The 19,987-nt window shown below is 39.3% G+C and overlaps 1 protein-coding gene across 6 annotated transcripts; it reads right to left on the minus strand.

Moving 5' to 3' along the window:
* Positions 1-422: 422 nt before the first annotated feature.
* On the minus strand, positions 423-19,601 carry LOC110185909 (putative fatty acyl-CoA reductase CG5065). Of its 6 annotated transcripts, none has more exons than XM_020955103.2 (11): positions 18,901-19,601; positions 6,727-7,690; positions 4,947-5,063; positions 4,776-4,880; positions 4,569-4,712; positions 4,366-4,500; positions 4,186-4,306; positions 3,576-3,875; positions 3,356-3,488; positions 3,017-3,274; positions 423-2,531 (listed from the first exon to the last, which is right to left on the minus strand). In XM_020955103.2, the coding sequence occupies exons 2-11, from the start codon at positions 7,180-7,182 to the stop codon at positions 2,384-2,386; spliced, it is 1,917 nt and encodes a 638-aa protein (XP_020810762.1). In that variant the 5' UTR covers positions 7,183-7,690; positions 18,901-19,601; the 3' UTR covers positions 423-2,383. The 6 variants fall into 6 exon arrangements, with proteins under 6 accessions (XP_020810762.1, XP_086685062.1, XP_020810697.1 ...); XM_086828936.1 differs by lacking the exon at positions 18,901-19,601 and adding an exon at positions 17,743-18,124; XM_020955038.2 differs by lacking the exon at positions 18,901-19,601 and adding an exon at positions 14,071-17,957.
* Positions 19,602-19,987: the final 386 nt, after the last annotated feature.

Raw genomic sequence — 19,987 nt, forward strand, 5'->3', positions numbered from 1 at the left:
CCAATGTAGTTATATTTTTTGTAAGTCCAATTAAGCTTTTAATGTTATCCATTGGTCAGGTGTTATTTTTGGGTGGAGGAGCAATCACTATCACTACCACTATCAGTAAAGATGTTAACAGCTGGGAGGCCGCGCACAGACTGAGGCCAGCGAGACGACTGGGCCTGTATTTATAGTCCCCGAGTAGAGAGAGCAGAGAAAGTGAGAGCGAGAGCAGGAGAAAGAGAAAGAGATAGCTCCAGAGATGAGCAAAGAGAGTTAGAGAGCTTCAAAACTGAGAGACTGATGGACAGACGGCCATGGCAAGCTCAACTCGGTATTTAATTTTGATCAAGAATATACATATATACCGGAAGTTGCCATATATAATACATATATATGTATATACCTTTACCTGAAATAAAAACCACATTTCCATACCATTTTCTTTATAATTTCTTTTATTGAGATTTTTTTGTAGATTGAATTATTTTCCTGTTTTTCTTCTTCAATTCATTTTCATTCATTTCATTACTAAATTTCAAATTTCTTGTCAGGACCAATAAGAACTAAAACTTTTATATAGCTTACAATTGGTTTTTGTATAGTTTTAGCTTCTCTCTTTGCTTCGAAATATATTATTATCATTAGATAGTTTTTAATTTGTTGTTTTTTTCTAGAGGCTAATTGAACTTTGTTTATTTTTAAGGAAATAATAAGAAGAACGCTTTTGTATATTTTGTATTATTATTTTGGAAGTGTATTTTATTGATGCACTGCAAATTTACAAATCGATTTAGAAATAAAACATAATAAATTCTAGGCATAACATAGGATATTCAATAATTGCACGAAAACGAACCCGAGAACGAACTATCCTGGCCGTAACCCGACCCGGCCAATATTACCTGGCCCATATATATCGATCAAACGAGACGGGAAGCAAAAGTCCAAAGTGGAGGAAGAGTTGGTTGATGACCCGATTTCCTACTGACTGGATGGAATGTTCTTACTATATGTGTCTTGGTTTCTTCTGTGTGTGTGTGTTTTGTCTTTTGTTTTTTGTATTTATAATTTATCGCATTTAAATATAAATTTTCATAATCATGTTTCTCTAATTGCGTTTGTCTCAAAAAACTTCATTCATAGTTTATTATTTTTTTATTGTGGAAACTCTTTTCTGGCTACGCTTAGATTTAGGTTTTTTTTTTGTTAGGCTGCAAATGCTAAGAAATTATGTTTCTGATGTTTATATATAAATATAATTTTTGTTTTCATTAATTTATTATCATTATTATGGATTTTTTTGTGTAGTTTTTGCTTTTTGTCATATACATATACATAAATTGAATTTTGTATATTTGAATTTTTGTCTCCTGTCGTATATAATTCCGCTCCTTCTGCTTGGTTTTTTTTTTATATAAATTGAAAACTTAATTGTAAATGTAAAAATGTTAAAACTACATTCAATTATAAATAATGTTGGTTTTTGTTTTTGTTTGTTCTTGTCGTATTATTTATATGCAATGTTCGCTCGTTACGTAATAATATTTATAATTAATATTAATTAATTAGCATAGTTTACGTTAGGTTTATGTAATTTTTTAAAGCAATAACAAGCCATTTCATTTAATTTCATTTACTCTCTTTACTAATCATTTTCTTGAAATAATCGCCATTGTTTGTTTGTTTCTTTCTTTCATATTTGTGTGTGGTTTGTATCATAGTTTTGGATGTACTAAAAATCATGCAAAATTGTTTCATTCATTACCGCTGAATCCCCGACCATAAGTTCACGCTTCACACCCCTAAAAAACTCTCTATGCAAAAAGGTGGAATTCCGGAATTCAATTCTTCTACTTTGGGTTTCTTCTGCGCTTCTCTCACTGCGCTACTTATTTATTTCACAAAATTTTACAATCTCGCAGAAGGAGAGAGAGATAGAGAGAGACATGTGGAGACAACAACCGACACCAGAGGCCTTTAAATCCCGACCTATATCATTGCACCTGAATAAGTTAAATGGGTGATGTGTGTGAGTGTGTGTGAGCCAATGCCATTTAATAGTTTACCCCATTTTGAGTTTACTACTCGCTATATTTTAATCTGATGTTCCTTTTTCTCGCAGTGGTTGCTATGGGTTTTGTTGATGTTTCGTTTTCTTTTGCATATTTTTGTTTTGTGGATTCTGCTTTGTTTGTTTACTCAATTTGTAACATAAAAAATATTTGCTAAAAACCTCAAAAATGTTTCACCACGTTACGGGCATTTAGAAATCGCAAAGAAGATTAAATATGAACATCGCAGATCCTGTCAGATCGCAGCGAATAAACACATATATATATATTATATATATGTATGTGTCTCAGCTTCCACATCGGTCGCCACCTCCTCGTCCGGCTAATTACAAAAAGGGTATCAAGCGCGCCATCTTCAGTGCATTCTCCAGAAAGGCGCTCCACAAGTCATTCAGGCGCTTGGAGCGCGACATTAGGAAACGCCAGGTGAGCAGCACCGCCACCAGTTTGGTCAGCTGATGCAGATAGTAGAGCCTGTAGAGGAGAGGAAGTTTAAAATATTAAAATCATTTGGGATTTTGCCAAAGAAAATATAAGGACTAAGATGCTTAACATCACTGGATCCCTTATACTCAAGTTTAGGACTGACTCAGGACTAATTGTGTTGAGAAGATAATTCTCTTAAGCATTCTGCCTGCTTGTATACATTCTTTCTGGTTCTATTTTAACTCAAAAGTGCAAAAGCATTATATTCTTAGGTATGTACATATATAAGCTATAAATTAATTTAAGGGATAAAAAACTAAATTAACTTCCAAGCAAAACTGCTTTCGCGTTATACATCTTATTCTATACTTTACTTTAATCATTTGAAGAGAAATATAAGTATCTTGATTTTAAGAAAAACCTGAAATATTAATAAATAATATTCCTAGAATGTTATGTATATTTTTCCTTAATAAATTCTCTATTTTCCCTACATTTACTATACATTTCCCAACGTGTAAACAATCCCTCACCTGAGCATGCGTTTTCTGCTGGCCGGCAGCGAGTCGGGTCGCTGCTTGAACAGGAACTCCCTGAAGCCCAGGACATAGCGTTCCACATAGTTATCCCAGTTAATGTGACGCACATCGAAAACGAAGATCTCACGATCCTTGGGACTCAGCGTGTGCAGCAGGGCGTGGACATTGTCGTCCTTGAAGCGCCATTGGCGTGTGGCAAAGTACTCTAAGCATTCCACAGCTTTGGCAATTTTATTTTGTACGTTGACAACGCTAAAACAGAGACAGAAAACAGGGAAAATTCCAATGAAAAGCTCTGGGGGGAAAGCGAAAGATTATAAATTGAAAACTTACAATGGCTTCTTGCCCATGATCCTTGCCACTCCGTCCAGAATGTAGGCCGGTAGGAAGTGTTTGACTATACAATTCAGCGTGTTCATGGGGCGGTTCATGCGCAGGTCGCCAGTCGGATACCACAGGCAGCCCTCTGAGGAAAATAATAATATACAATATAATTCCGGGTAATTATAATGCTCTCAGACAGGGTGAGGCAATTTTCGGGATAATTACTCACCCAGGGGATGCTTGCGCACACTGGACATGGCGTGTTTGACAAACTCCGACCAGACAATGGGATTGCGCTGGCCGGTGCAACAATTGTAGATGAGTAGGTTGTTGGACTTGCGGGTCGCTGTGCGCCAGGCGGCGGCAATCATCAGGTTAATCACAATATCGACAGGTACCATATCGGCCACATAGTTCTTCTCGCACATCATTGTGCGGAACATGCCCTTGGCCAGCGCCGAGACCAGGCCCGTTGGCCCATTGAAGTTGTCCACCCAACCGGCGAACGGCTCATTCAGACTGGCAGTCACTGCGGAGAGAATAATAGTATTAATATAAATTTCTTTAAATATATTATACTATTTCAAATTTATTCCAAAGCGGTCTTTAGATGTATTTGCAGTAATCAAGCTTCTAGATAAGCCCCTTCATATATAGTTAATTATCATTATTAGGTTTATCTACTCAATTCAAGGTGTAATTGATTAGCCATAGAATTAAGCAAATGTCGCAATTCAAACGAGACACGAATGTAAACAAAATTAGAGGCTCAAGTGTATGGGAATATTTACAAATACTTAATGAGTTTATTTTTATGATGATTAATAGATATGACTTACCAATCGATGGCCTCACAATGGCAACGGGCAGATTACCAGCCTCCTTAAGTAACATATGCTCCGCTAAGGCTTTTGTAAATGTGTACGTATTGGGACGCTTGCCAATCAGGCTCGGTGTCAGCTGTAAATATAAATTAATTAATTAAAGAACCAACTTGAAAATTATATTTAAGAGCTTACCTGATCGAGTATATCCTCCGGAAGCCAGTTGATTAGTGAAATGATATCATCGGGGTTATAGGGCGGTGCATAAATAACCTCGGACACATCGGTTCTATCGCAATTGCAATAGGCAGTGGATACATGGATTAGTGCCTATAAAAAATGTTATTTTGATTACTTCCTTTGATCAGTTATATATATAGTTATATCCTAAAACTAACGTCCAGTGACAGCATGCGATGGCAGAGCTCAACGAGACGTTTCGTGCCCAGCATATTGATTGTGACAGACAGTTTGAGCTTCTCATCGAATTTCACAGTGGCAGCCGAATGAAAGACAACGGAAACATTGCGACACAGTAGGTTCTGTAAAATAGTAAACATCTCTTAGTTGAATATCTAAAGATATGGTTAATATATAAACCATACCTGATCTTTCTCTGAAATGCCCAGCTCCTCGGAAGTTATGTCGCCCGAAATGGGTATGACTTTGCTCAGCTCCTTGGGCTTCTCCTGGCGCAGTGATTCGAAGAGCTAAGGAATAATAATAACATTTTAAATATATTTTAATATATAAATAAACTTTAGTTATGTACTCACTGGTGCATTTAGTAGTTCCGTGAGACGTGCCGACACTTCTTGACCGCGTTTCGGTCGTATCAGTAGATATATATTCCTTATATCCGGACATGAACGCAACAACTTCTCCACCAGCACCTACAAAATCGAATTGTAATTAGTGACTCAATCATGGGATATGGCCATTAACCAAATAAACGATTATTGTTACACCCACAGGGTACACAAGGACACACTTGACCCACTTTGATGGTGTCTGCGGTTAGTCTTGATCTGACTTCAGTTCAATAGCATATATATTTAGGCGAGGGGTTTGGGACACGCCCCGAAAACGATGTGAGAATTGTAGCGGAATTAAACGACAACAGCCCACAGCAGACACAAAAAGGGGTTAGATGGTGGTCTGTGGGCGGTGGGCGGTCTGTTGGTGGTCTGTGGGCGGTCTGTGGGTTGTTAACTGGTTGGCATTTTGGAAAGGGTGGCAAGTAGGATGGGCGGTGGGCGGTGGGCGTTGGGCGCACGACTGCGGGCTGTGGGCGTGTGCCAGGCGCACAAAATCGATGAATAACACACAGTGTACTACTGTGAGCTCAGAGTCTGGGCGGCGCCACTGCGATTTCATGTCATAATGACGCAGTCAGGAGCCACCGACATGCAATATGCACAGAGAATAATTTGGGGGAAACTAACAGTTGAATTTATAAAATATGAATATATATCTACAGGAAATGTTGTGCTATCTTTAATACATTAGGCTGTACAAGTGCTTAAACTTCTGATCCAAATATTATTAAGAAATTGCTTTTATGAAATTAATTTTTATATAAAAGTGTATTTCTTCTTGTGTTCTCTATATACATTTAACAATGGCCTGGACGAAAATTGGCACAACAGCCGGAGGATGTATTTGAAGCAGGGGAACCGAGTGCTTGCCCCCATTACTTGGGGAACAATTAAGTGGAACTCGGAGTGGTAGAACGAGCAAACCAAAAGCCAAATGCATAAACGCAGCCACAAATACTCGTTCCAAATAAAACATACAAATATGTATATATATTCACATACGTACATATATGTAGCATTATTATGAAGTATTCGCATGGCAGGCGACGATGAGTCAACATCGTCTGGTGCAGCCTAGCTCAACGCGACTCAACTCAAGCATTTCGGCTTAGAAAAAAAAAAAAACAAAAAGCAAACCAAACCAAGTCAAGCATACACGCACATCGCTCATAAGCAGCTCGCTCGCACACAGTGCATTGAAAACTCAGTGGAAAGCATTTGGGGGGAAAACCTACTCTCCTACTCCAAGCAAAGTAATCACTCCATTGCCGCAAGACTTGTTGTTTTGTTTATAGCCAACACACAGAAATATTTGTGTGCATATTTTATGACTTGAAACGCTTCGAGTTCTCTCAATCGAGCCCAACCATACCGGTAGCGGGTTCAATAGTTCAATTCGAAGCCAATAAACACACGCGGCGTATGCGTGATGTGAATGCAAAGAAGTTTGGCCGGCAGCCCGCAAAAGTATGCAATAAAAGTTGGAGCGAGCATTTTCGATTGAAAAAAAGGATAAAACGAGCGAATAATGGGTTAAGGCTATCTTTTTTGGGGTGTTTTGTTGTCAATAATATTAGTAAAAAATGTGTAAATGGTAATTCAGATTCTATACAAAGTCGGCTTTCTTTAAGAACTAATAAAAAATACTATTAATGTCAATAAAGAGATTTTCCAGAGAGATTTCATTCCTCACAACCAAATTAACTTCCTTAAAAAGGTTTTCTTCTCAAAAACTCACCTTTCCCATAAATCCTGTGCCGCCTGTGATGAAAACGCTGCGTCCCGCATAAAACTGGGCGATGGGCACATAGCTGGTGTCTTCCGCCCGAAAGCGTTCGTAGGGCAACTGGAGGCCATTGCTGCTGGGCGGCAGGGGCAGGGCCGTCGAGGGTGTCACCGCGGACAGGAGGCTCGAGACGGCCGAGGCCGAGGATGAGGCTAAGGATGAGTTGGCGCCGCCGGAACCGGAAACGGAGCCCGATCCTGCCGCACTCGAAACATTGTAGCCGGCTGACGTTGCTGAGGATGATGCACTGACGCTGGCGGCCGCATGGGTTAAGCCGTTGGTTCGGGCCAAACTGCCGTTGAGTAGCTTGGCGGCATCGTGACTGTTTGCGGGCTGAGGGGTCGACTGTTTGAGGCTGCTGTTTGTGGCTACTTCCGTTTCCGCTTTGTTGGCGACCGCGTTTGACATGTTCGATTTGTTTGTTGCTTCTGCCTGTCCTCGCTGGTTAAGTTGGTGATTGTGTTAATGTGTTGTATTTATCCTTCTTAAGTTTGTAGTCTAGGAAGCAGTTCTTTCTGTCATTTGCAGTGTGCGCTCGAGCTATCCTTCTCCTTCTTCGTCCTTAATATTGAATATTTACTTTTGGTTTTAGTTTGGAAGTGCTGCTTGCTCTAGTTTTGCCCTAGTTGATAGCGTATGAATTGTTCATATAAACTTATGTGGAATAGCTAGCTGAAAATCGTTTTGTCGCCGCTGAGCGTTTATCCATGTTTCCATGAGTCGCGCTTGTCCAGGAGGTTGCCTTGGCTTTTCAGGTTCTATTATGTTGTTTGTTATTTTGTTTTTTTTTTTTTTTGTACAAAAAGAATTCAGCAGGAGAGTGTAAGTCGTCCTCAGGTGTATCCTGTGGGTGTGGGTGGGGGGTGTTGAACGTGACCGATTTACGACAACTTCCAAGTGTTATTGCTCTGCTGAACTGTAATGCAAAAAATACAAAACAATAATTAGCATCGTTGAAAGTTCTTGAAAGTTGTGTATTTGAAAAGCGACAGTTAGAAGGCATTTCATACATTTTTAGTAAACAGTTTTGAGTTTGTTTAAATTCTGTATATATAAGCACTTAAATCCACTTTCTATAAGTTAATTGTGAGCTTATTTTTCAGGAAACAAAGAACACATTAGAAACTCTTACAACTCTTACAATTTTCATAAACCTTCCCTTAACTTAACAATATTTCCTACGTTTCTCTATCTTATTTATTATATTTCACTTTTACTATTTTATATCCTTTACCAATACCCCCATCACTTCCTATTACCAATTTCTCGTCAAAAAACAAACCTCAATTAGCCGAGGACAACGCAATTGTGTCAAGCTTAATTATCCCACCAACAACCCAAATCAAAGTCTGTTTATCCATTCAATATCGCATATATCCTTCCACCCAAACCCAATCCCATCCATCCATCTATCTATCAAAACGTCATTTATCCTTGGGACCGCCTTCTAAAATTAGCAAACCCTTTTCTGAGCCACAGCTGAGTGGCAACCCAAATCCGAGCTATGACGTCTAACAGCTTTGGCAATCGGCCATCACGGAAAAGGATATGCAAATGACGTCGAAGGATATGAAATGTATGCAAAGAACACCAACACTGCACATGAGTCTTTCCAAATAGTTTTCGACCGGCCACAATCGAATTTAACGCACAATAGAACAAAATATATGCAAAGGCAGCCTAATGCCTTAATCGGCTTACAAGGCAAGTGCTGAGAACTCAGAGGCGAGAACTGCAAACTGCGATGGAGAAACAAGAAACGAGAACCGGGAAGCGGGAAGCGAGAACTGAAGACCCGAGAACACAATAGATACACAAGCCGGGGAGACGCGACGATACTGTCGATAGCAGTGACAGTTGGCGAATGCTCACTATCCGCCTGGGAACACCTTCATTCTATATTAAACGATTTTACATGAGCCGAGCTAAGCTGAGCTGAGCCGAGAGATTTCCAGCAGTATAGGGCGACCCGCATGATCAAGTGCCACTTAAAGAGGGTCTCACACGTCATAAATCTCCGCAGGTCCAAAGTTTTAGTGCCCTTCGTAAATGCGCAAGCTCACAACCTCCCTTTCAAAAATAAAAACAAACATAATAAGGAGTTTAATACGCGACAGAGGCTAATTGATTGCCATCTAGGAAATAAATATATTTCTCAATGGGAATTAGAATCTCTTGTTAACCTTTTGTGGGCAGGAGGTTAGAGAGCGTTTTTAGCCAAATCAAACAAACGTGTCGAATACGACGTACACATAGTTTCCTGACTCTCTGTGTAGGGTTGTAAAGAACCCCTAATGAATTTGTCAACAAGCTTTGGTAACAAGTGAAACAACAGGTCTGGCTAAAAGGAAAAATGTCAGATAAACAATAAATCGTATTTGTTCCTCCGCAAAATAAAGACTTGACTGCGCTGACTGCGCATTTGGGAGGAAAGGGCCTGGGGGTCTAAGCTTAAACTTCGAACCCTTGTATCAGTTAGCGGCTATCCATAACTCATCTGTAATTCACCGAATGCGAATGCTAATTGAATTTCAAATTGATTGTTGACCAAATATTGATCATAACCAGGAAATATGGGAGAGTGTGTGTGAGTAATATCTTGGCTAGATTGATTGGTAGATGAGATATACTTATGGGTGTGACGTCAAGACTAGATGATCATAATCGTAATCATAATCGTAATAATAATGATGATGGTGTGGTGGTGGTGTCGAATTTTTGGAAGTTCAAACTGCTGCCCATGACTTTCACTTTTTATTTTTCGAATCTGTTTGTAGGTCTTTGGTTTTTTTCGGCTTTTTTTTAATATCTAAATTCCGCAATATTTTTTTTCCACCACCCGTTTGCATGTATTTAAAATTTGTTGTTGTTTATTTTTTATATTTTGTTTTTGGTTAAACTTTCGTTTTCAATTTTTTAGTTTGTACAAAAATCAACCGCTGTTTTTGCTGTTTTTGGTCATTTGCATTTGGGGTTCGATGGTTTTTTTAGTGACTTGGCTAAATAAGATTTCGATGCTTGGCTTGTTAAGAAATTTGGCACATTTCGGCCAAGAGTGTGTGTGTATATATGTGTGGAGATGTTATCAAATCTCTGGGCTATATCCGCTGAACTAGTTGTGAACGACTCTATATAATTAAAGTTTAAACAACTCTCGAGACGCGGCGGCAATCAGAGCGGCCTCATCACGTAACTGTAAATTTATCAATGAAGACCTGGCCAACTTCGTTTACTGGTGTTTGTTCCATCTTCATTCTAAAGTGAAATTTCTTGAAAATCAACTTTTTCTCCATCTATCCCTGTCTCTCATTCTAGCTAGCTCTCTCTGTTTTTCTCTCTCTGTCTCAGTTTCTTCCTGGTTTCCAACTGCAACTTAAAATTTGCGCGGGCCAGCTTCAAGAGGCAAATGAACCGACATCGAACCATCATTGAAGAAGCCACGCCTCTTTCTCGGCCTTTTCGGAGGAGCGTGTTAACCAAACATGAAGACCGAAATGCTGTTAAACGGTAAACATTCAGCATTCAACATTCAACATTCAACCTGCCTTGACAAGGTAGTTACACACCAGCAAGAGTCTCTGCTGGCCCGTGTATTGTCTGACCCATTTCCTATAATCGTGCCGCATTATCATCATCAAGCTCATCATCATCATCACCATCATCATCAGCAGCAGCGGCAACCTCAACCTCGTCATCATCGACTTCATTATCATTATCATTATCGTCTTGGTCATCGTCATCATCATTGGACAACTGGCCAAGTCGCCTTGCCCTGCCTTGCCCTGCCGGACATTTGGTAGCGACCGCTTTACCAATTTTACATATACCCTAGAGCCGGCAAAAGCGATGGGTGGCTTAGGCAATTAGTTGTTAACTGAGGAAATTTATTTTTTATAACCTGTTTCTGACTCATTTTGCTTAGAGTATAATTAATTAAATAAAGAATACTTTATACTTAATATAGAACCTTTCAAAGTCACGGAAGAAGAAGAATCTTTAAAATTTATAATTGGTATTGTAAATAAAAAATTCAAGTATCAACTATAACGTTGCTTGGTTTTTAAAGCGCCTAACTATTTGTAAACAAAGAATTAGCAAGCCCTTTGTATACGTTTAAATATTATCAACTAATTTACTTAGTAAGTTAGCAACTTTGCAACTTTGTACATCAAAGAGCCACCTTAAATCGTTTTAAAAATTGCAGTTATTAACCTATAATTTACCCTTCTAGAGTATTTCTTGTTTCGACCACATCAACTGGCTTACTTTTTCCCATGGCTGGAAGACCTGTCTTTAAGCTCGTTTCTTCTTTGCGCTTTTCTACACTGTCTCCTCTCTTTTGGGCCCTGCCGTTTCCTCATTTGGAGCTTGTTGCTTTCGGATTACGAGTCTTTAGCACTCAGGGCCTCGACACATAAACACATATATATGCGACACACAAAACAGTGCATAACACACTTCCGCATGCAGACATTACAAATACAGTATAGGGATATATGTACATACATATAGCTTAAAAGCAAAAGATATAGATGTGCGATTCTGATGTGAATACGATGTCAACCTGTTTGTTTTTGGCAAAATGTGGAAGAGCTCGTTTCATTTCGGTCGAATCGGTTTCTTTTGCTCCGAACTTCGAACACAAACGAAAGTTCAAATATGCATTTTCACTTTTCAACAATGGAAGGCCTCTTATTATGTAAACCCGTGAGCTCTACGGCGGATGCTGTGGTTATACATATGGTGTGCCAAGTGTGTGTGTGTGCTATGTGTGTTGGTTGGTGTTTTTGTATTTTTGTGAGTGCCCATAATGGGTCTGTGCCCTCTATTCTATTGAACCTTTGAGTGGAGGCTCTGGAATTGCCGTGAGCCGTTGGTGGGTTGCTGCTGCTGCTGCTGCTGATGCTGATGCTGCTGGGATGTCGCCATGTCGCCATGTCGTTTTTCCAGCTGGCGACTATGTCTGCTCTTGTAGTTATCGTAAGCTATCTATGCTTTGTGTGTAATTGAATAAATCTGTAGGGGGTTGTGGTGGATAGAATGGATCTCGGATCTCGGATCTCGGATCCCGTGTCTCCCTCCTGCCCATAATTTGTGTGGCTTGATTAACAAACAAAAGCGCTTTCGCAGTTTACAGCATAAAAGTTAAATTTAACTGTGTATAATGGGGGCTTGCTGGCTCCTGGTCCCCGCTGGCGGGCCCCTCACCTGAAAGGCCCCCATTCGGAGGTAGTCAGCAGATTAGCTATCCAATTTAAAAGCTCAGCTGAGTCGAGTTAAGCCTCTGTCCCCGCTACCGGCCCTCACGCCCTCACACGCTCACTATCTAAGATATTAAATAATTCACAATTATAATATACACACATGTTTTCATCTTATTTTTAGGCTTTCATCACATGAGCTAAGACCAAATGTCTACGGGCCCAATTAAAGCACTCTTTTGGTTCGTAGTCCGCCTCCTGTGCAATTAAAAGCACTTTCTCGGCTAATTTGAATAATCAAAAACAATTTGGACTTTGCAATTATAAGATGAAGATTTATTGTCGACGAGACCTTAAGATGAACGTCTTTTTTTTATCTCGTAAACTAAGGACTGTGATATGGGGTTCATTCTGAAGGATTTATGTAGATTTTTTGCGGGTTCAAGTTCACATAAGATAAGCCATTCAGCAAGGTAATAAAAAAAAAGATTGAAGGGTGTAAAAAGTAGAAATAGTAAAAGTTTATTGTAAAACAAAAAAATTTAGGTTATTGGTTTATGAAGAAGATGTTTGTACGTTTCTAAATCTACTTTTTATATTCATATTTTTGTACTATTTAAGAATTCCATTTTATATTTTTTTTTTTTTTAAGCTAATGATGGAATGATGTCTTTATTTACTCTTCCAAAAATTTTAGTGAAATAAGAATTGCCATGAAAGGCAAATATGGCAAGTAAACAATAGATTTCAATGACATGTTTATAGCGTCTCTAAGCAAGCACTGTTTACAGTCACCAAATACTATAACTTGCGAAGATTTAAAGGTTCTAAATAGCAAAAAATATCTACGGATCATCTCCAGAATTTTCGCTTTACGTCACAAACTGCGAAAGTGTGTGCCAAATAGACAATCGAACTGAATGCCAAGTGGCTGGCTTAATGGCTCTGTAACCCATTTCGAGTATGACCATTAGCCAAGTAGAATCAATCTAGCCCAGAGTTGCGAAAGTGAAAAAGAAATTCGATGGTTCGCATTTGCTCAGTCGAAGCACGTAATCAATAGAAATATGTCGCCAAAGTATCTCCAGATACCAATAGCACAGATACCTAACCGATATACCAATACTATATGTACGATACGTATCGGGCATTATTGACTGTGGCAATTATTTTCGGCTGAGCTCAGCTCGACGGGCTGCCGATGCATTTGCGCATGCGTCCACTCATTTCATTCCATTCCACACTCCACTCCCAGCCAAAAATGTGGGTCAAGTCAACGGTGGGTTCGCAATTATGACACATTGTCCGAGCGACAGATATTTACCCCACAAAAGCAGAAATCGGTGTAATGATATTTGTAAATGTAAAAATTAAATAAACAATCGGAGGGACGCTGCCTTCTTTTTTTTCTTGGAGGGTTTTTGAGGTAATTCGGTTTTTTTGGTTTTTCATGTTTTTATTTTTTTCTTTTTGCAATGTGAGATGTGTAGTATCTTTGTATCTGGTAATGTGTGTGTGTGTGTGGCCATGATCCATGTTTATTTATTATGCTCCATCGTCTTTTCGCTGTCGTTATCGTTTTCATTTTCGTTTTCGTTGTCGCTAGTCGTTGTCTCGTCTGTGTGCAAATTTTATTTGTAAATATGCAATGATTAATATTACAAATATACAGCAACAAAAATTTCGAAAATATTTGTTGCCTTTTAAAACTTTCTCGCGGCAACAGACAACCTGGATATGGATATTGGCTACAGTCTGGCTTCCTTAAATTGAACCTTTTATTTGCTTAAATTGGTATCTAAATTAGCTTTATTCGCTCCCTATGTTAATGTATAATACCTGGCCTACTATCTTTGAATTCAATTTCATTAATTTAATAAAATATGAAGAAAGTTCCCAATAAATTTGATGAAAAACATAAATTTGCTTAAATTAATTCAATATCTAACTTGTTCCTATCGAGGCTCCACTGTGTCTTAAAGCTGTGGGTCAAATATTAGCTAAAAAACGGAATTGCATAATCCCGACGACGAAAAAAAAAAAAAAGAAACAGCTCAAATATTTGTGGGCCAGGCCTGCCTTGGCTTGCACTTACTTGTCAGACAAACATATATGGCCACAAGATATTGGCTTTAATCGACGAAGACGATCTGAAGATGCTGCAGCAGCTCGCGTTTCGATTGAACTGACTTGATTTGTGAATCGAATTTCCCCGCTTCTTCCGCTTCTTTCCGAGGAACACCGAAATCTAGGTCATTGACATAAAACGGGGACTTGCAAATAATTCGTTTGTTGTGGACTCCGGTTTTCGTTTTCTTTTCTTTTTATTATTATTATTATTTATTTTCTTTTCGGAACTTTTGCACTTGCGAGGGGTTTTCGAGGTCGTTCGTTCGGTTGGAAAAAAACTGATTCGACAGAAAACAATTCTCGTTGACAATTATGCAGAGAATATTTTATTTTCAATTTGACACTAGAGGCAAGGCAAGGTACAAATACGGATGATCCGATACCGATACTGTTATGGGTAGCCACTCCTGACACACTAAAAAACTTCAATCTGAAATTCTTCTGCCGCTTCTTCTTGGACCCCCAAGAAATTTCTCCAAATATTTTCACTTTTGCGACAGCGCGCGAGAGAGAGAGACAGGTGAGAGCGAGGTGAGTGAGTGAGCGCGCGAAGAGAGCCAAGACGGTTGCGCAGGCGCAAAGAAATCGAACCGACTGCGACTTGCGGAAGAAGAGAGAGACAGAGAGCGGTCGCGGGAGAGAGTTGACCGTTCTTCTTGCCCTTTTTTAAACTTAACTTTAAGCTTTTCAGGTGATCTTTTTACGTTCGCCTCGTCGGCCGTTCGAAATTGAACTAAACTTGGCCGCCGAAGAAGTGAAAGATTTATGCAGTCGGCGTCAAAGCTGCGCTGCCAAGAAAGGCGCACAAAAGAAAGCAGCGCAAAGAGAGAGCGGCTCGGACACGTAAACCAAACGATCGGATGGAGAGAGCGAGTGTGGAGAGCAAGGCCTGGAGGAGAGCATGAGCATGCAACAAGCTTTAATTGAAAAAGCCGCAAAAGAACGGTGTGTGTATGTGTGCGTGTGTGGAAAAACAAGTCGTGGAAAACGGAATGAAGAAGGAGAAGATTCAAGTTGAGGGAGGGGGAAATTCGATATGTGGTCAGCAGGCACTGACATTGACCACGACGCTGGCAGAGACGCCGGCAGAGGCAAAAGAGGTCAAAGTACACACATAAGCTTCCCGAGTCTGGTATCAGGTATCTCTCTCCCTCTCTCCCTTGCTCCCTCTCACGCTCGTTGCGTGCGTGTGCATGCATAATCTTGCAGTTGCCACCAGGTAACTGGCAACGCGTAAATTGACCAAAAAAAGACTTTCGTGTCTAATTGAAAGGCAAGTCACACTTGCGGTTAAGCAAAGGGGGGGAGGGGGAGGCGGGGAATCAAAAGCGGGGCTAAGTGAAAAGGGGGCAGGAGAGGTGATTAATTCACCACAGCTAACTGCAAGAACTAATTGAGTGCACTGGAAAAAAACAGCTAGCAAGAAAACATGCTATTAAATATTAGAAAAAAATAACAAATTTATATATTAACATAATTAATAAAGATTAAAGGAACGAAGGAGTCATTTCCGACGCTATAAATCATATACATTTTGTAAGCAAATAAAAACTAATAAGGAAAGCTTTCCAATTTGAAATTAACGCACTTTTAGCTTAGTTAAGATTTAATTTAAGTTTTTAAAATTCCTGTCATGCTTAAGTTACAAGTCGTGTAAATTAAGCCATTCCAAGTCCATATGCACTAATTATATGTAAATTTAAAATATACTAGTATGTTGTTTTTAACGATACCCGCTTCATAAATATTCAATAATCATTCTTGATATAGGGAAACTCATTCGTAAATGCAAATTTCACTAGTATGCACCTGTAATTCTCCACGATTCCCCAGACCTATGATACTATTGATAGACTAGATATGCAAAGATAGAATAGTAGCTCGGTATATGCATATGTATAGTACCATAGGTCAGAAAAATCGTGAAGCATTACACGTGCATATACAGAAAAAATGCAGTTTTATAATTATAATATTGAAATTTGCATTGGCGTATAAAACATAAATTTATTTTGCAGTCAACTAAGCACTTAACCAACGACAAGAGAAGCCTAATTGACAACAAAGTTAGTTCGAGACTCTTAAACAAAGAGGCAGTTAAACAACTAAACAATTAATAATTATTAATTAATTATTATAATTATTAAGCTATATTTATGTACAACAAAATATTCCCCTTTAAAGAAATGAATAGGTTTCGAAATAAACACTCAATAACTAGGCTCTTTATCTTTCAAATATCTTTTTAATCATCTTAAAGATTTTTTTGAGCTATGCACAACAAAGGTCTCTGGCACATGGTGGTGGGGTGTGTTCCATTGATCTTTCTGCCACGTGCACCCGAAATCCTGCTAATTGCTTTGGTCAATATTTGAGTTTTTAATTGATTTTGCATACACTACTTCTCACATTCCCACCCAAAATAGGCGAACGGAAAGCGGAAACTGCCGGCCAGATCGAAGAGTTAGCGAAGCGTAAGCTTAGCTTCGCCGCCCACCCCCACCTTTTTCTCGCAGTGCAAAAACTAGAAGCAGAGCCACCAGAAAAGTTTCTTTGCCAAAAAAAAAAACCGTAGAATTTATTCACGGGAAAAATAATACTTGAAAAGGGGAGGAGGTAGTGTGAGGCTGAGAGAAAGAGACCCATTTGCCTACTTTTAGGCTGAGCAAATGAATTCCAATCTGACCGGAAATGAAGCAAGCATAAAACAAAAGTTTTCCTTTCCTCAATGGCAGGCAATATTCACATTAAATGGGATGGAACAGAACGGCTGTAGTTTTCCGTAACTCAAACCTATATTTTTCATGGAATATACACTCAACTTTGGGTTCCACTTCGAATGCTATTAAAAAGAATTCACTTTTTCTGAAGTTGTTTTCGAATTTTGTTGCTTTTTCAATAGATATAAAATAAGTAGCACAATATCCTTAAAAAGCCATCACTTTTCCAAAGTTTCCATTTGATGCAAGGATGTGTTTTGCTAGAGAACTAATATTCCATAAGCAGGGACAAGGTTTCCTCAGTCACAATCATTCAAGTGTCACACTTTTGGGGCTTAATATATACACCCCCTTCCACTCTCAGACCCATCACATTTTCCACCCACAGCTTTGCTCATTTTTATTTTTTTAATTACACAAAGTTACGGCATTAGATGGCGCCCTGTTGACAGGACCTTCTCCCTGGCTCGTCCTCGTCCCCGTTTCCCCTGGTCCCTTGTCCCTTTTCATTTTCCCATTTTCTCGGCTGTGAAATGGCAAACACTCACACACATGGTCACAATGGGAAATCGACGGGGCGGTGGTGGGGGCGCTCTCGGGTGGTTTAAGGTAGACAACAAAACGGGGAAAATGACATAATGCACTTGAAATGTTATCGCCTCGCTGTCGAGTGCAACAAATACACTGGCACACACAAAAGCACACTCGCACACACACACACACACACGCACACTGATGGAAAATCTTCGATTATATCGAATTACTATTAATGGAAAGCAATTAACCACGGTCAGGTTGTCAGCCTGACCATTCATCTTGAAACATACTTTCGGGCATCCCGGGCATGGCCACTTGCGGCCAACCCCTTGTGAATTTTCCCCAAAAGTTTTCCGGGCGCGATGCCACACACTACTCACACATCGTATAGTATTTTCTTTTTTCTTTTTTTGTGTCGTGTCAACTCAGTTGGCGGAACTTTCCCAGCCCTTTTCACGCATTTTCGCAAACATTTTCACCGTCTATCGAAATACACCGAATTAAAGGGAATTTTTCTTAAATTTTTGTTCGGATTTTTTGTTGGAGGAAACTTTAGAAGTCGCGTCTCGACCGCCTTGAAAATCAATTGGAAAATGCCTGGCCTGTGTTTCATTTCATTTTCTTTTCTCCTCCCAAGCTCCCCGAGATTATTTCACGCGCCTGCTCTCGTTTCGCAGGAGAGATACAATATTGGAGAAGTTGAGAGAAATCAAAAGAGAGACTTCAGGCTCGCTCTTTCGCTGCCATTTTTCTGCTACTACTATTTTCCTGGGCGTCTGCCGGCTTTTCCTGGGGGGTTGTTGGCTATTGCCAAGCTTATATTATATAATGTGCCCAACCAGCTGACTCAACAAACTCTCTGTCAGGCCGATGGATGTATCAGATAAGATAGCTATCCCTATCTATGGGGTTTTATCGATCTAATATTAATATTGGCTGTACATTTATGGGCGGCTGCTTATTTAAGTAATTTTCTAGGGGAATTCATAATTTTATGGTGCATAATTTTAGGCTGACACATGGCAAACAATGCTACTCTCGCCCACTCTGTCTCTTTTGCTCGATGGATTTCTCTTTGCATTTTCCGCTTAAAGCTCGACTTGCTCTCTCCCTATCTCTTTGGCGGAAACATAAAGCGGAAATGTCAGATTTTCTGCTAAATTTTTTACAACCATCGACGCCAAAAAGCAGCGAAATTCTCCGGATGAGATAATAAACCCAGCGACATACATTTTTTTATGGGCAATGTATTTGCGCGGGGGGCGGTGTTGAGCTGAGCACAGGGGCTGCTTTTAAAAGGGGTCTAAAAATAAATGTCAAACGAGAAAGCAAAAAAAAATATAACAAGAAAAACAAGAAAAAGCATGCTCAAACTAGGCAAACAAAATTATGCTAAAAATATGCTTAAAATCGGCTAAAAATTATGCCAAAAATAAAGGCAGACAATTTGGGAGGTCAAGAGGGGGCCTTTTCCTGTTCGCTTTTCTTTTTCTTTTGCATTTTCGTTTTACGTATTTTTTTAAAGGGCGTGTACGTACCGGCTCCAAAACGAAAGTGAGGTTAGAAACGTGCGTGTGGATGCTGCGGCGATTTGGAACTGAGCTGGATTTCCGGAGTTCCTTGATTTCCTTTCTCCTTTCTTCTGTTTGGTTTTTTTTATATCTTTAATAATTGATTGCTATTATTTGCATCACACTAACACACACACACGTTGCCAGGCATTTCGCGTCGCACTTATTTCCTTTTTTTGTTTTTTGTTTCTTGCCTATTTTTCTGTTGTATTATTCTAACACACACAGGCCTTTTTTCGGAGCAAGAAGGAAGTGTACCGTTGTTTGCTCGAAATGCGAAATGTGACTGAGGCAGGAAGAGGAAGAAAGCTTCTGGCGAACCCGGCCGCTCTCTCTCTCTCTCTCTTTCTCTCTGCTTTCTCCACCCTCGCGCCCGCGCTGGCCGTCGCTTTCGCTGTCTCTTTTACACTGCTCTCTCCTGGTCTCTCCTTGATAATAAATTTCTTTTTCGGTGGTGAGTTGACGAAAACACGCACGGTCTGGGGGCTGATATTGCTATGATTTTTCCCACCACCTTGCCCGCTTTTTCCTATTGAATGAAATCCACTTTGGTCTAGTTCTTCTTCCTATCTTCTTTCCGACTCTTTTGAAGGGTTCTGCGCCTGCGCCAACCGAAAGACAACAAAATTGTTTAAGGGCAAACAGAGAAAACTGATTTTTCGCACTGCATTGGGTGCCATAAAAATCAGCGCTAACTGCGTTTTGAATTAATCACCAGTGTTGCCACGTAGCCATGTGAACAGAGTTGCCATTCGGCGGTTAATTTAAATTTTAAAACTATTTCATGTAAAATAAATATGCCATAAATAAAGTATTACTTTAATGGTGGACATATTTATACAATTAATAATTAAATTCAAGCATAAAATGTAACAAAAGTATAAAAGCCATATATTTATAAATCATTATGTGTTATAATGGCATATATAGTAAAAATATATTTTACAATAGTGAATTTATAATGGTATTTAATTTCCAAAAATTTAAATAATTTCTCTATCTATAAGAATTTATTTATACCAATTTACTTTAAAAGTTAAAATATCTATCGAAA

The sequence above is a fragment of the Drosophila serrata genome, unplaced genomic scaffold (assembly GCF_035046125.1).
Source record: "Drosophila serrata isolate PLE 108 unplaced genomic scaffold, ASM3504612v1 contig_184, whole genome shotgun sequence".
Taxonomy (NCBI): domain Eukaryota; kingdom Metazoa; phylum Arthropoda; class Insecta; order Diptera; family Drosophilidae; genus Drosophila; species Drosophila serrata.

Excerpts from the sequence above, each read along its gene's own strand:
- LOC110185909 (XM_020955103.2), bottom strand. The coding sequence starts at position 7,182 with ATGTCAAACGCGGTCGCCAACAAAGCGGAAACGGAAGTAGCCACAAAC. Across the intron at positions 4,881-4,946 it reads CGGAACTACTAAATGCACCA|CTCTTCGAATCACTGCGCCA; the intron begins GTGAGTACATAA and ends ATTATTCCTTAG. Across the intron at positions 4,501-4,568 it reads ATCGCATGCTGTCACTGGAC|GCACTAATCCATGTATCCAC; the intron begins GTTAGTTTTAGG and ends CATTTTTTATAG.